The sequence below is a fragment of the Cloeon dipterum genome, chromosome 1 (assembly GCF_949628265.1).
Source record: "Cloeon dipterum chromosome 1, ieCloDipt1.1, whole genome shotgun sequence".
Lineage (NCBI taxonomy): Eukaryota > Metazoa > Arthropoda > Insecta > Ephemeroptera > Baetidae > Cloeon > Cloeon dipterum.
In genome coordinates, this window is record NC_088786.1 from 13,044,191 (window position 1) to 13,059,288 (window position 15,098).

The window sequence follows — 15,098 nt, forward strand, 5'->3', positions numbered from 1 at the left end:
GCAAAACTAGTTTGTAATTAGTGCGACTTTGCGGATTTCGGGCTTTGCGACCCTACGGATTTGCGACCTGGCTTTGCAATTTACCAGGATTTTTCCGCGCACACTGGCGCCTGCCACCGGCTTTGTGGAGTCGAATGCTTCTCCTATAGGACCAAGCGCAAGACGTTTAATTTCCGAGCCGCTGGAGCCAATTAAGTGGCTCGACACTTGTCAAAATGCCTGCGGCGAAAATAAGAGCATGTTGTGAACCGTGGATCGTGTTTCGCTTTCTTGTCTCGTTCCATTGGAGTAGCAGACTGCTCTGTGTGGCGTTATGTTTTGCCGCCGGCTGAAGTTACAAAAGCCAAATGACAAGAGGTGTGTGCACCGGCGTCATGTAATTGTTCACCACAGTCAGTCAGTTTATATATCACCGAATGAGACTAGAACAGCAGTAGTTTCATCGCGCTCAGTTTACTCTAGCTTGATCAGATCGCGCTGATCAAAACCATAGGTTTATATCTGACGTGCAAACAAAACGAATTGGTTTGTTCCGGCGATGAATGTCAGCAAAATACAAATTTGGGTCATATTCTGGATAAATCAATTTAGAATTCGCACACTCACGTTTTAAAATGACGTTGCCTTCGAATTATTGGTAACTCTGACAGCAGTCAAACGGAACTTTATCAAAGATTTGCCTGCAACTTGTAATATGAAGCGCGCAATTTTACGAGAAGCGAGTTTGCATATAAATAGCTGGAGCTGTTTCCCTCGTATTCATTATAATTGCTGTAAAAACCTTATTTGATGGGCAGCAATGAATCAAACATATTTTGTCAAAGCATATATTTTTCCTGGGAAAAGGATTGGCCGCAATGAAAAGCGACTGGCTGGATTTATTTTCCTCTGGCAAAGGTTTTAAATACTCTCGCCTATGTATACGTGTGCTTCCATTTTTCCATTCCACATATGTGCTTTCAAACTAGTGAGTGATTTGCCGACGGAGTGTGCGTGGCAGCTACATTATTGCCTTTGAAGTTGCTCTGCATAATATGCCGTTACTCTCAAATACGCAAACCGTATACAAGCGCCACCCGCCGATCAGCAGGCAGCTCACCCCATAAATGTGAGCAATATGTACTCGGCGGCGGGACACATAATATTATGTACATGCACACCGGAGTCCAAACACAGCCGAACGGAGCAAATGCACCACTCGGCGGGGGTGGCGAGCGCCTATCGATTTCCTTTCGCCGCCTGCTGATCAGCTTACACGCTCAAAATCCTCCCGCCAAGCCGACGCACCCTCCGCGTTCTACTACTATTTTTGTTTTCACCGGCAATTAGACGACTCGAATTCTTCCGGTCGCTAACTGACAGCGGGCAATGAATGGCACTGATTCGATCCGACCGAAATGTAATAAATTGTGTCCGCCCGACGATTTCATAACAGGGGAAGACGACAGTTCGTATTTGAAGGGACATGAGTCAGTTCCAAATTCAATGAATGGATCGGCTTGGTTTAGAGAATTTGGCGTGTGAAAGAGTGCTTCTAAATTCTATCCGCTCAAAAGCTTCCTAACCTTTTTCAACTATGCTCTGCATGATTTTTTACTGAGATTGGGTTTGTGTCAGTTAAGCCGTCAAGTGAAACGTGCAAAAATTGAGCGTCGATTCTTTTCCTCGTCTTATTGGCCTTCTGCCACCAAAATGATTTTCAATATCGGTCTGTGCCCTCCACACCTCTATTTTTGGCTCACGTAGTTTATTTTTATTAACACGAAGGAGCTGAGCCTGTGATGCTGCCTTGAGAGAAGATTTTTGTTTAGATTTTCGTTCCTAAATTATATATATACATGTTATAGCTTTAAATAAATCATTGGTTTGTAAAATCTGGTCATGTTCTAGAACGTAAATGTCTCGAGGCTAGAATGACGATGAAATTCTTGCATATTGATTAAACGCCGGGATAATGCATCGTTGTTTGTCTCTATTCTATCGGATGCTATTGGATTTTCGATCAAAATCGTCGACCTAGCAGATATTTCACCTGTACGTGCTTATTCATCGTGGAACAATATCAAGTTGCCGGTTCTTTGACACAAGCGAAAGATGATTGAAACTGTCAACGATAAACAACCTTGCCGGAGGTTAAAACGTGCTCGTGTCAATTTTTCCATCGGTCGGAATCAATTACCATTTTCCCATCGCCACCAAAATTTTCATGAGGAAAATAGTGCAGAAAAGGGCGCTGGCAGCGAGTGTACTAATGCGTTTATCACATTCGTCGAAGAAGGGTCTCGGCTTAAGAGACGCGTTAATGAGGCAACGCAAGCAGAAAAATTCATAGCCAATTGCCGCTCTAGCGCTAATACTCCAAGTGCACATATATATAAGTGTGGACGGAATGCCATAATATATCCACTGTCTCGACTCATGAAAATTGATATTCAAAACAAGCACGCTTTCCCTCGCCAAGCGACGCACTCAGGGTATTTGTTAGAAATTATTAGTTGGTCAACGAACGCCGACAAGCAGATTTTTTAACACACCCGCTAAAATTTTTATATTTTAATCAACACTGTTTGCTTTGCCTTGGCCAGATGTGTTGACTCGCAAAGAAATCATGTTGTCTTGTTAAAAATTATTTTGTAACAAAAGTCAATCATTCGTCCGATTTTAAACGTTTGCTCAGAACAAGCATTTTACAAACTTTTATTGCAACGGCGGCTGAACTGAAAATAATAAACTTAACAGTAAAATTGTCTGCATTTTAATTTCAGTAAAATTTAGCTCATCCCAATAAATTTGGAATATATAAAACTGTTATCAGCATTATTTTAGAAGGAAGACGAATTTTGATATTGGACGTGGAATATTTAAATGTAAATAAATCCGGTTTAAATTCAAAATTAAAAATATATCTCAGTTTTAACTGCAGGAAATAACGACAAATGAGCAAAAATCAAGCACCAATTCAACGACTCTTCGTCACTGTCAAAAGTTCACATAAATATGAATTGAATCGAATGAGCATCACTTTTTAAATCTGTTTTTCGACCTCTGGGCTTGTCTACACATATTCAAATCATGGGATAGATCAATCATACGTGTATTTTGTGTACTAAGCCATGGACGCCTATGTCATTGTCACGCATGTGGCATGGATTACAGCAAGGAAGTCTCACGAGCTCCGAATCTGAGCTATGCGAATTAATGAGCTGGGTTGACGTCACACGCAAAACTTGCTAGCTCTCGCACTCGAGCAGACAAGTTTGCGAGAGATGCGAATTTGATTTCGCCTAGCGAACGCTGTGTGCGGCGCGCGAGCGAAAAGCCAACACACTTGACGCAGCTCACGCGTGCAGGCCCCATTGTCAAATGCGCTAATTGCCGCCTAATTGGGTTCAGCAAAGTTTGCCTGGTTGACGCCTCTCTGCCCGACATTCCTTGGCACACATGTGATTCTGCTTGGATAACTCTTTGTTTCCTGGCGTCAGCTTTCATTTGGGAACAGATTTTTTGCGCGTGGCTGCTTGATTAATCACCACCCAGGGAGCCGGCGAAGAAAGGCCTTCGATGCAATTTTAAATTATTGCTTCTGTAGGACTGGTTTTTGGCGCTCTGAATTAAATTTATGTGTTTACCCTAATAGAAACCGTAGCAAATTCAATTTTAGTAAGAAAAAACTGTCACGATTTGATTTTGTGGCATATTTTCTCAATGAATCTAACGATTGACTTCTTGAGATGTTTCAAACTATACTCCCGTAGCGAGAAAATTTCGAAGTACAATGTGTGTTGACAGAAAACGAGGAGGATACACGAGAGATTGAGTCAGAAGTCGTTTCCAATTCGTGTTTTGATTTCTCGTCGATGACACAGTAACAGATTGAAAAGAGATGTACTTATGTCTGTTTTTTTCTGAGCAAATAGGGGAAAACGGTTGCTTTGATAAGGGCAAATTAGTTTGTTATTGAAAGAGAAAGAAGTAGCTCCTCTGCAGTGGGCGGACGAATGTTTTCCATGCCGAAGTGGGTCAATTGAGCTTCTTTTTCTGCACGCGCTCCTACCCTCTCTTTTTTGCTCTTCATTTCTTATCAAGCGCGGTTCTTTGTCGGTCCAGAACGAAAACAAAAAGCCCGCGGCGCATCCCATCAAGAAACCGAGAGTTCATTTTAAAATGCATGCAAGTAGACGCGAAATAATGCAAAGGCTGGGATATATGCGTTTTGTGGATGTGTTTCGAATGGCGCCCCCACCGCGTGGTGACGGTTGTCGCTCCGCACGTAGCCCTTTGGACACTAAAGTGCTGATTACGCACTCCTGGTGCACTATCAGCGGAGACTTCCTGCAGAAACGCTGGCCATTCCATTGATAAAGCGACACATTATTGAAAAGGATGGGCGCTTCGGCACCACAGGAAATTTATGGCATATTTATCTATCTGGGCTCGTGCTTTGCTGCCGCATGTTTCGATCCAACTATGCTACTGTTTTTTTTTTGTTTTGGTAAATAAATAAGGGAATATTTATTTACTTTCTTAATACAACCAACAATGAGAAATAATTTGATAGTAAGTTTGAAAGGAAATACGCGTTGAGGCTGGAATTGCAGAGCGTCCCAAAAGGAAAAGTCATTTGCAAATCGTTAATTATCTTACTACCGATTGCTTGGTCTCTACTTACAGCTGAAGAGTCCAAAACAAAACAGCAGTTGATTATAGCTTATTTAACTTGGTAATGAAAAACCGTGCATCGGATAAATGGGCGATAACACTTTGCGGGAAACCTTCGACGCTGATTGGCCGACACACATAGCGTACTTTTAATTATATGTGTTTGTTGATAATTAGATATACCAGCTCTTCAGCTGTAAGTAGATACCAAACAATCGGTTTTTCGCAGTATTGGTTTTAGCAGAAAAATGTTCAATTGGCAATAGGCATTTAACATGAAATTCACTAAAATTGCGTTCGGCAACTCTGGGCTCTAAGCCTATCTTTTTTCGATATCACTAATTGCTAAAGACCACATTATTATCAAATATGTACTTACTATTCGTATTGCCCGGGTTGAAAATTCCTGAGAATAGAAGAGGGAAATTAAAAAATTTATTAATTTTAGCTTTGCGTTTATTTTTGTACACTTCTAACGTTATAAAATCATTGTTTCTCCATTTACATTGTACCTAACCTCTTTGATGGCTAGTTCGCATTTCAGCACGATTCAATAAATGAGCTTGGTTATAAATTGTAATCGTGCGTAGTCTGTTGATTTCAATTAACCAGAGCTTGCCCAGGGCTAATCTAGAGCAATCGATTGTTTAAATGCTCAGCATTGCTTTCGGGTGCTTCAAAGGCCGCTAAAATCGAATGAACTTGCAGCTAGGAAACTACCGTCTAAATAAACACTAATTTCTGCTTCTCTGGAAACAGTGAGTGAGTGCTCCGCTCCCCGGAGGCTTAATTAAAATACCTGCTCTCATTTGAAAATCTCCGGCGAGTGCGTTTTTATTCTGCCATCGCTGCGAAAAAGAGAGTTGCCCGAGCAGGGATGAAAAATGTAAGGGGAGCTGTTTGTGCAACCCCGACATCTCGAGTCTCTTACTGTTCAACGTTCAGCCCTCGCTGCGCGCGTGTAAAACAAAAATCCGCGGCGGCGTGCGCTGGAAAATATGAAGCGTCTCGAGGGTGCTTATCACGCAAGGTAGAACGGTGCTGGTGCGCTCAACGTCATACCGTGTTGTGGTCTGAACGCGCAGAACTTTGAGCAGCAGTCGGTTGCCCAGTGCGTCATTTTTAAAGCTCCAGCAAATATGGCATTGAAAAGTTTCTTTCTGGAAAAAAAGGAAAAACAATTGTTCAATGGAGAGTTGTGAAAATGGCTATATTGGCTCACTATGAAGCAACACTGCTTTTTTTTAAACCGGCAATATACTGCAAAATAAGCTCCTGATCGAAATTGTAATATGATCGCTGGAAGGCTTGCGACATATTTATACAAGAGATTCTGAACGCTGTACCTAGTAAAAAATATTGAAAACAAGATCGAAAAATGATTTTTAATTTATTACAGGAAGAAAAATTGAGAATTGCAGTCAATGCTAGGCAGTAGAATTCTCTATTTAAATGGTAGGAGGCAAATCTTAAAATTCACTTAACTTTGTCTTAATTCCGGAATCTAAACAAACAATCATTCAAAGCTTTGACAAGGTCAAAAAAAGGAAATAGCAGATGTCTAAAATACGGGTGCTTGATGAGCTTGTCCTAAATTTGAATCAAGTTGTCAAATGATCCACTTATCTACTGTAGTCAATAACACAGATTGCAAATTTTATCTTGTTGCTTAGGGTGCACAACATGTGCCTGATTACGTTGCACTAATTGTGCTTTTTGTGTACCACCCGCTGGAATCTTGTGTGTACCTGCGCCGGCAGGCGAGAATTGGCGCCGCGGGAGCACGTCGATAACCAAAACTTTTAGCTTGTGTGTCGGAGAAATGGCCACACTGGCGGACGGAATTTTTTGATGAAGCCGTCCCCGCCGGCCGGCAGCTATACCCTTGTTGTCGGCGCGGCACACTTTATATTCGCGAGAAGAACTTGTTATCCCAGCCGAATGGATGGAAACGGCGGCCAACTTTGACACTCGCCCCGCCAAAGAGATTTACTCGAGCCCCTTGTTTACCCATTCTGAGCGCGTTATTGCAAAAGTTTTTGTTTTGTTTTTGAAAGAGAGCAATTATATAAATACAACACTATTCATACTATCACGTAATGTTTCTTTTAATTTTGCCTTGTGAGCAAACGGTTAGTTTTACATAAAAAGGTCAACCCTATATTATTTGGCTAGGTTATAAGTTTTTCAATGTGGCGTTCTGTGTATTTTGCACTCAATGTTACAATTTTATTAAAAATCAATTAAATTATATTTTGCATTTGTGTTACAGTCATGGAGAAGACCTCATCGTCACACCATTCGCACAAATCTTGGCCAGTCTTCGCAGCGTGCGCAACAACTTCATCAGCCTCACAAATGTGCCAAGTAGCAAGTGAGTATTCTACACTGTCCACATTCAATGCAAATGTGTTTATAAACGGCGACGTCCCTCCCCTCTCCGTCTTCATTCGATTTAACACGCTGTATGTTATTTTCAATACGACCACCAGTGTTGCAATCCGCAACGATTCGCGGAACGACAATTAACCCCATTTATCTCGGTCGCTAGACAATTCTAATTGAAGTTGATTGTTCCGCGCCGATTGAGTTTAATTAAATGCTCTCCTTGTGCCGAACGCAGTACTGCACATGTGACTTCACTGACTAACAACAATATTGCGTTCGCTATATCAGCAAAAACGGTGCTTTCGCGGGCCAATAAAGCCGATCGCTGCTGGTAAGCTCGTTCTCATTAGCGATGCGCGCGCCCCCTTTCACCACATAGGCAACCGTGCGGAATGCTCTGTTCAGCTGGTTGCCTGCTCGCTTGATGTTTTCGGCGCACTGCTCGCCCACCACTCGTGCAATCAAAGTGGTCGACACGTCGATTGCTGCAGAAAACGACACAAAACCACTTGTTCGGCTCACCTTGCCTAGCTTTTCAAAGGCCCTTCACCTCCCACGTTGCCCAAATAATAGAAATGCAAGTTTAACTGAAAAGTTGCCCACTTTTTCCTGCTTGCGCATCGTTATGAGCAAAAAATGTCCTTTTGTGAACAGAACTTCGCGGATATTTTTTTGTTGGTCCGCGCTTATTGTGCTTTCAATAGCTTTATGCTTCTTAGCATACTGAATGGGTTTTTTTAATTCATCTCAGGAAAGAAATTTCGGGTTTTCTCTCAAAATTTAGACTTTTTTTCATAACCATCGGAAGTGTTTATTTTGAAACCTGATATGAAAATTTATTGTGTTTAAATATTACAAAAAGGAAAAATATCGAGAAAAATACATGAAGCTCTTTTCGTCAAGTTAAAATACGCCTCAGAAAGGCACAGCTCGACGATATCCAAATGACAACCGTTCTGAAGAGGCCCCTTCTTATGAAGAGCCCAGAGGTGCATTTTGTTGTATGCATGGTGACTCTTTGAAATATACACAATGCAAAGCGCCATGCCTGGACGCGTTCTGTCTTTTTGCTTAAATTGATGAATTCATCAACCAGAGACGAGAAGTCGCTGCGACTCGGCTGCTTGGCTCGTATTTTCCCGGTGCAACACTGAAATTAATTTCCATCTCGGCGAATTAATTTTAATACCCGCTCGGCAGCCGTTATATACACATATATTATAATGGGTGCTCCCGTTTCTAAAGGCGGATCGTTCACCATTTTCGCGACACGTCTCATTCATTTCAAAGAGTGCTTTTCTACCCGCTGGGTGCAGATATACATACACCTCATGCACACGGATGGCTGGTTGCAAACTATGCATATATTCGCGCAGCCTATACTGCTTTCGTTCGTAGCGTGTCCGTTTTGCTCATAAAATAATTCATTCCCCTTTCAAGGCACTAATGAGTGCGACCTTGTAAGGGATTGAATCGCGACTCTGCTAGCTGCATCTTTGAAGAACGTGAAAGATGAAACTAATAACGCATAACAAATTATCGTTATTCTCAGAAAATCCATTCGCGACTTTTCCCTATTTAACCCCTTTCACGTTATGATTGAACGTGTCTTCCGATCTCGTAATTTCTAATCTTGGGCCATTTTTGCAGATCTAGAAGATCTTCTGCGGCGCAAGGTGGTGCGGCACCCCAAGTTAAAAATCACACACCTGGTGGTAAGTTGTATTCACTCAATATTCTTGTTTATTCTTGCAATGGTCAATACAATAAATACATTGAATAGAAAAAAACTATTTGTTAATACTTTTTGGTGGCAGGCCAAGCTCCACTTTGTTTCGATTCCGTGAATGCTTTTTGTAAACAGAGCCCTCATCTTTTACTGTGCCAGACTTACGTCTGCATTTGTAAATCCACACATTCAGCCAGCAGGCTTAGGTCGAGATTTATGGGCGTTTAAATTGAATTGATTTGATTGTTCTCTGTCAGTGGCTTTGACGGCTGACGCGATAAGTCTGTTGAAACGACCCATTGTCTGCTTCACTAATTTGTACGCTAATCTTCGGCTAATCTAGACAACAATATGTAATCTCGTTATTTTTTCTTGCAATTTTGATTTAAGCTAATTACCTTTTCAATCCTTTTATGATTTCTGAAAAAATAATTAATTGAAAGGAATATTTTGGTATTTTGTTTGTTTCCCTTTCTTGCTAAATAAAAACGCCAAAAGAATTTGAACGCCGTTCGTGGTTGAACATTTTTAGTTTTTTGCTCCATTATATTTTAACGAGCAAACTTTAACCGAGTCGTTTCAAACTTTTTGCTTGCACAACAAGCCGTCACAGCTGGAAATACCTCTTTTATCCTCGGAGCAAATCTTTCCGAGTGTCCGCCCTCGCCTGTGGGCAATTCGGGGTTAGTTCGCCGATCCAGGTCACGCGCAAATCGATTATTTGTCAACGTGTTTATCCAAGTTGAAGACCTGACCGCCAACTTGCTTTATTTCCCGTCCATTCAACGTCTCTGTCCGTGCTTCTCACGGGGCTGCGGTGAAAAAGTGGAGCAAGCCAAAACAAACGACACGTATTAAAAAGCAGTCAGCGTCTTAACGAACGAGAGTGGACCTTTTTAAAGAAGGAATAAAACCTTTTGCAGATGAGAGTTACGTGAAGATGGCTGTGGAGACGATGGAGGAGCTGGACTGGTGTTTGGACCAGTTGGAAACCATCCAAACCCACCGCTCCGTCTCCGACATGGCGTCGCTTAAGGTATGTATACTATATGCTTTCTTTTTTCCCTCCCTTTTGTGCCGCAACCGCCGTCGCCACCGATGAATTTGGTTCGCCCTCCGTTGCCCCTGTACTGACTTACTACATACTTTCTGTGCATACAAGTACAGCACGTCGCTGCCCGAGGTGCTCTTTTCATTATTAATCTCGACTTGTCGGCCCCGGTCGATATTTAACTGCATTTTTACACAGAGCTAGAAAAGCAGAGCGGAAGAAAAGAGGAGCGGAGAAAGGGGCCGGAAAATAATTCGCCTCTCGCCGCCGCTACCTCTGCTTTGGTCAAAGTTCCAAAGACGTGTTTCATGTCCTGCGCTCCATTCCTGTCAGTCCAGCAGCTGGGTTAATGAAAATAAAAACGAGTTGCTTTGTTCTGCACTACATTGGGCAAATAGTAGAAGAGCAAAGGGAGGCTTTCATTCGTCGACTAATTAAAGAGTGCGACGATAATGGATTAATGCAACTGCGTCTGAATTGTAGAGAGATAAAGGAACTTGCGCACTCCAAGGAAGGAAAATACGTTTAAGCGGTGAATCTTAACAACGACGGATAATTAATTTCACGCTTAACGAGACTACTTTGTTTACTCTAAACAAACGGGCTTTTGCTCTATCGCAGCTAGCAAGAGCAGGCTTTAATCAAACTGAATTCTCGCATCTTTGCTAAGCTAGACCTAATTATTTGGTTGCTATTTACTGGCCAGATGCTCTTTGGATATCAAGAGTTCCATTGGTATTCCTCACTGGAATTATCTTTTCTCCTCTCGATGAAGAAAAAAAATGATTGAAAAATAAACTTGCGTAAGTCAATTTTGTCCAAAGTTTCCCCTTCAATTCATGCGGGAGTAGCTCAACTGGATTTCCGCACAAAATGAAAAAAATAACGCGTGATGAAAAGCTACTGGATCGATAATTTTCCCTTTTACGGTAGGTTTACTACAAGGAATTCAATTTCTCTTCCAAAATTAAAGCGCTAAATTTCAAGACAAAATTGAAACAATTAAGCTTAAGAAAAATCAATCGACTTTGGCAGCTCTCGCCTGCGGAGCGCTCACTCATTTAATTAAATTTGTTGTTGCCTCTTCTAAACGCCCGCCTGCCCGCCCGCGCTAGGGTGGCTCGTGATGAGTCCACTTCTCTGTGGAAGGGTTGTTGATGTTTAGTAGTTGCCTCTAGCGTTGCCCGAGAGAAGCTTGGGAGTGAGTTTTATCTCGTGCAGATGTCACCACGTCCCGCGCGCACGCATATCATTAACATTTGCATGCGTTTGTACAGGTGAAGCCGACGGCCGACGACACACTCGAAATTAAATGCAAATTATGTTCCGGATTGTGTGTACAAACACAAGTCGGCCACTCTCGACAATGTATTCCATGCAAACGAGCTCTATTGTTCGAATTTAACGCTGCAAGCAGGCAATTTAAATGAAAAAAGTTGCTCATCGAATGCAAATTATTTGCAAATGGAAATGAGCTGAGCATGATGTAAATCACGCCGCCCCTATTTACCCTCTCATTTCAACAACTGGTACTTATGTTGTTATTTAAACCCGTTTGCGCAATGAGTCATTATTTTTTTTCGAATGTGTCCTTTAAATTTTTGTAAATTGTAATAAATATAAAACTTAAATTTTTGCTCAAGTTTCTCATTGGCAGCGTTCAATTGTAAAACCGGCGTGTTAACTCACATTTCAAAAGTATGCAACCTGCTAGACACTTTGGCAACGCCGGTTGCATTGATTTGTTTGCAGCTTGTTCATTACTTGTTCAAGCAATTGATACATGAGTAAAGAATCTCATTTTACTAAGACGCAACAAATAGCGCAATCACTCCATATCGTGACATCATCAAGCGAATACATACGTGAGTCTGATATTGTTTTCCCGCTGGGAACTTTATGAACTCGTCTTCCTGGAAAACAAGTCTGCCTTAACAACAAAATGCGGGGCGATTCGTGTGATTTCACTGTGAGCTCTTTCAGTATCTCATAACAAAAGTCAAGCGACCGGAAGAAGGAGTCGGCCGTTTTCCCAGAAGAACTTGAATGCAGCCCGAGATTCACGACTTCTGCTGCTCCAGTCGAGAGCGCCGTTAATAAATTTGAGTATGGAGCATACCGCGCGAACGGAGAAACGGGCTCGCGGAAAATTCTGCCATATATCTAGCAGGCGGAGGTTGGAATTGTCGGCGGAATGGAGAGAAGCACCGCTGGGCTCAGTAAACACGAGGAAACTCCTTTCAGGTTGGTAGTGCGTGCCTCAAAACCAAATCAAGCGCGTGTGTGTTTGCCTTTGAGTTAAATTTGCGACCTATTAAACGTGGAATTGGATGAAAATCGAGTTTGATTCAAAAGCTCCACTACACGAACACCACTCTCCAATGCAAACGAAATATTTTCTGGATATTATACAGAGTGGAAAAATGGAATTCATAAATTAATGCTATGTCATTTGATTACGTTATCATCTTCGCAGTTGCACACTATGTATCCACATTTCCCCGTTGCCTTCTGGTTAAGAATTGTTTCTGGAACGCTCTTTTTATCAACTAAGGCTGTCGGGCGGGGCATGATTAAGGGTTTGCGCCGTTGAATTCGATTTTTCTCCGTGGCAGACGATCGTCGCGAATGCTTACGCCGCTGCCCCCACGTACGCCCCTGGCACTGTGTGTAGAGTGTGGGAGAGAGCGCAAGAAGAAACTAATACTCTCTAGCACTGCGGCAATTTTCCACGTGACGTCACGGCCGACGTCACCGTCTGCCCTTCCGTCAAATTACAGGCGCTTCAAAAATACACACATTGTCCCGTTGCTGACATTTCGCACACACACATATACACGCGCTTGCTCTATCGAATTGCCGGACACGGGAAATTCGAGTCACGCCGCGCTCTTGTGTAATCCGCTTCCGTTGTTACGCACGTCGCGAACGCTCGATAATCGGCCAGCTTAAGACGTTCACCGTCGATAAAAGCTCAGAAAGTGCCGGGCTGCTATGTTTTTGGGGTGATTTTAAGGCAATTTGTTGCCTCCAAAGTGCTACATAAAAGTTTCATTGTTGGGTTTTAGGGCACGGAAAATCAGAAAAAATGTTTACGGTATTTTTTTTCTTTTATTTTGTACCTCCGAGGCTAAAAACGGTTTCTCAATATGGTAGGTTCCTATCATATTTCAATACGTATAAATGAAGCAGACATCAAATAATGTGTCATAAATTAGCATCCAACTCAGTCTACAGTTGAACGTCTGAAGAGATTTTAAAATGAGTACGTGTGGCAAGGTTCGCTTTAAACTGATGCAATTGTGCTCCTTAAAAAAGCGTAACATAAGTGAGTAATTCGTGAAAGCCTTTCTAACCATTGGTCAAATACGGTTTCAAAGGACAGCTATGTGGTGAGGAAAGTGAATGTCGGCGCCGCGAGACGCGCCGCTTTGCACGCCAGGAAAATCGCAACGCGGTGCAAATTAAAAGAGACCATGGGAAGGTCAAAGGCCAAGTAGCACTTTACGACGATAATGTAAAAGCCTATGGGCGTGACAAGCCGCGCGTGGAGTCATTGTGTTTGCTAAAAAGCCCCAGCTATTGTAATTATGCACAGATTTAAGCAAGTTGTAGTCGAGCTAAAAGATGATGCGTCACTCTCTGTCATTACGGGTCCACCGGTGCACGCACACAAAGCAGCGTGGACATCTCGTTACATAACAGCGCGATTTGCATGCAAAAAAAAACAGCAAACGACCTAACTGGAGTTGGCGACCTTGCGAGCAGCAAAAACTTCGAAGAGCACAAGAATCTCGCAAGTCAGAGAAGCTGCTTCTTGATTTTCAAAGGTTTTTTGCACCCTTCTCTGGCATTTCTTGCTTGAAATCGGTCAAGATCATGAGGGTTTAGCGATCTCATCGATGCTTGACACGTCATTGTTCTGGAAACACAAAGTCATTGGACTGTATTGCATTTCATGAACTTGAAATTTTCTTAATAAATGCAGGGTTGAGAAACTTCGTTATTTTTTGCGTCCTTTGATGCAGGGGTAAAGTCATGAATTATCATTCCGTTTTCTAGCTAAACCTATACTGATCCAATAGTGCTGAAAATCATTGGGCTTGCAACATATATTTGAATCATTATAAATTTTAAATGAGTGACTGATTGCGCTTAGTCCATTTATTCCGATATACAATTATTTTGAACTGCGCCAAAGCAGTTTGAATTTCTGCATGTAAAAAGGAGATAAAAAATTAGAGCCTCCAGGCAAAAGCCGGTAATTTAAAAAAGTATTATATTATTATGAAATGCATGCGTCTATAGATAAATGAAAATCATTCATGGTAAACTTTTATTACATAAATCTCGTTGGGTTTCCAGCTTCGTTTGTTTGTCAAACATTATGTGACTTTTGCAGATTTTGCCTCAAATTTGCCACTTTATTGTGATCTTCGTGCTCATATTCGTCACTGTAATAAGGATTCCCAGCGTTTTGAATAGCGAGTGCAGCTGCTTGACTTGCTTGTATTTACGTTTTCATTTCCAACACCATTAACACATTTTATTTCTGCGACTTAGCAGAAGTCTTGCACAGCCATATTAAAACGCCGGCATCAAGAGAGGACTCTCTGCCTCTCCATTGAATTAATCCGAGAGCAGAGGCAATTTTTCTAACGTGGCCTGGGAGCAATTTAACCAAATGTCCCTTGGCTCGGTCGTGATTGGCCCAATTAAAAGGTGGCGGAAAACGGCGCGTCTGCCCCTATATAATCAATCTGCATGTGGCCAGGGGTGGGTCGATAGCGTCGATGACGTCAAGTGCACCGGCGGTCGAGCCCCGCGGTGACGTAGTGGAGGGCCACCGGGCGCAGGCCCATCGCGAGACTCGCTCGTGCGCGGGGCCTCACGATATGCGCCTCCATGACGGAGGCGCGCAGAATATCTCGCGTGCTGCCGACGGCGGGATCGTGTTCGTGGGGATGCTGCCGCCGCTGCAGGCCAGATGAAAATCACGCCGAATATGAGGTTTCCGCTCGAGATGAGAAAATGCTGCTGTGCGTCCAGTGTCGACAACAATAACTCGGATCCGATCCTACTAAGCAACAACAACAACAGCACCGACAACCTTAGCGAGAACAGCATGTCGTTCATCGCGCGGTACTTGAGGAAGCGCAAGGTGAGCGTTTGTTTTGCCGATCGCTAAGCCGATTTTGCACTCCTGACGGTTAGTTTCTCACACACAGAGACATAGGATTATTAGAGGCCGTGCCGGGTTAGGTGCATTGC

General features: G+C 42.6%; 1 protein-coding gene across 11 annotated transcripts in view; it reads left to right on the plus strand.

Annotated features, from left to right (window-relative positions):
• Window positions 1-15,098, plus strand: part of dnc (phosphodiesterase dunce) — a 234,198-nt gene that overhangs the window by 187,808 nt on the left and 31,292 nt on the right. For 10 of the 11 annotated variants that reach the window (XM_065497234.1, XM_065497233.1, XM_065497231.1 and 7 more), the window contains 3 exons: window positions 6,932-7,033; window positions 8,698-8,762; window positions 9,700-9,812. In XM_065497234.1, the coding sequence (XP_065353306.1) occupies window positions 6,932-7,033; window positions 8,698-8,762; window positions 9,700-9,812 (280 nt within the window). Of the gene's footprint in view, window positions 1-6,931; window positions 7,034-8,697; window positions 8,763-9,699; window positions 9,813-14,762; window positions 14,989-15,098 lie in introns of those variants that run through there. The other variant, XM_065497237.1, reaches the window with a different exon arrangement.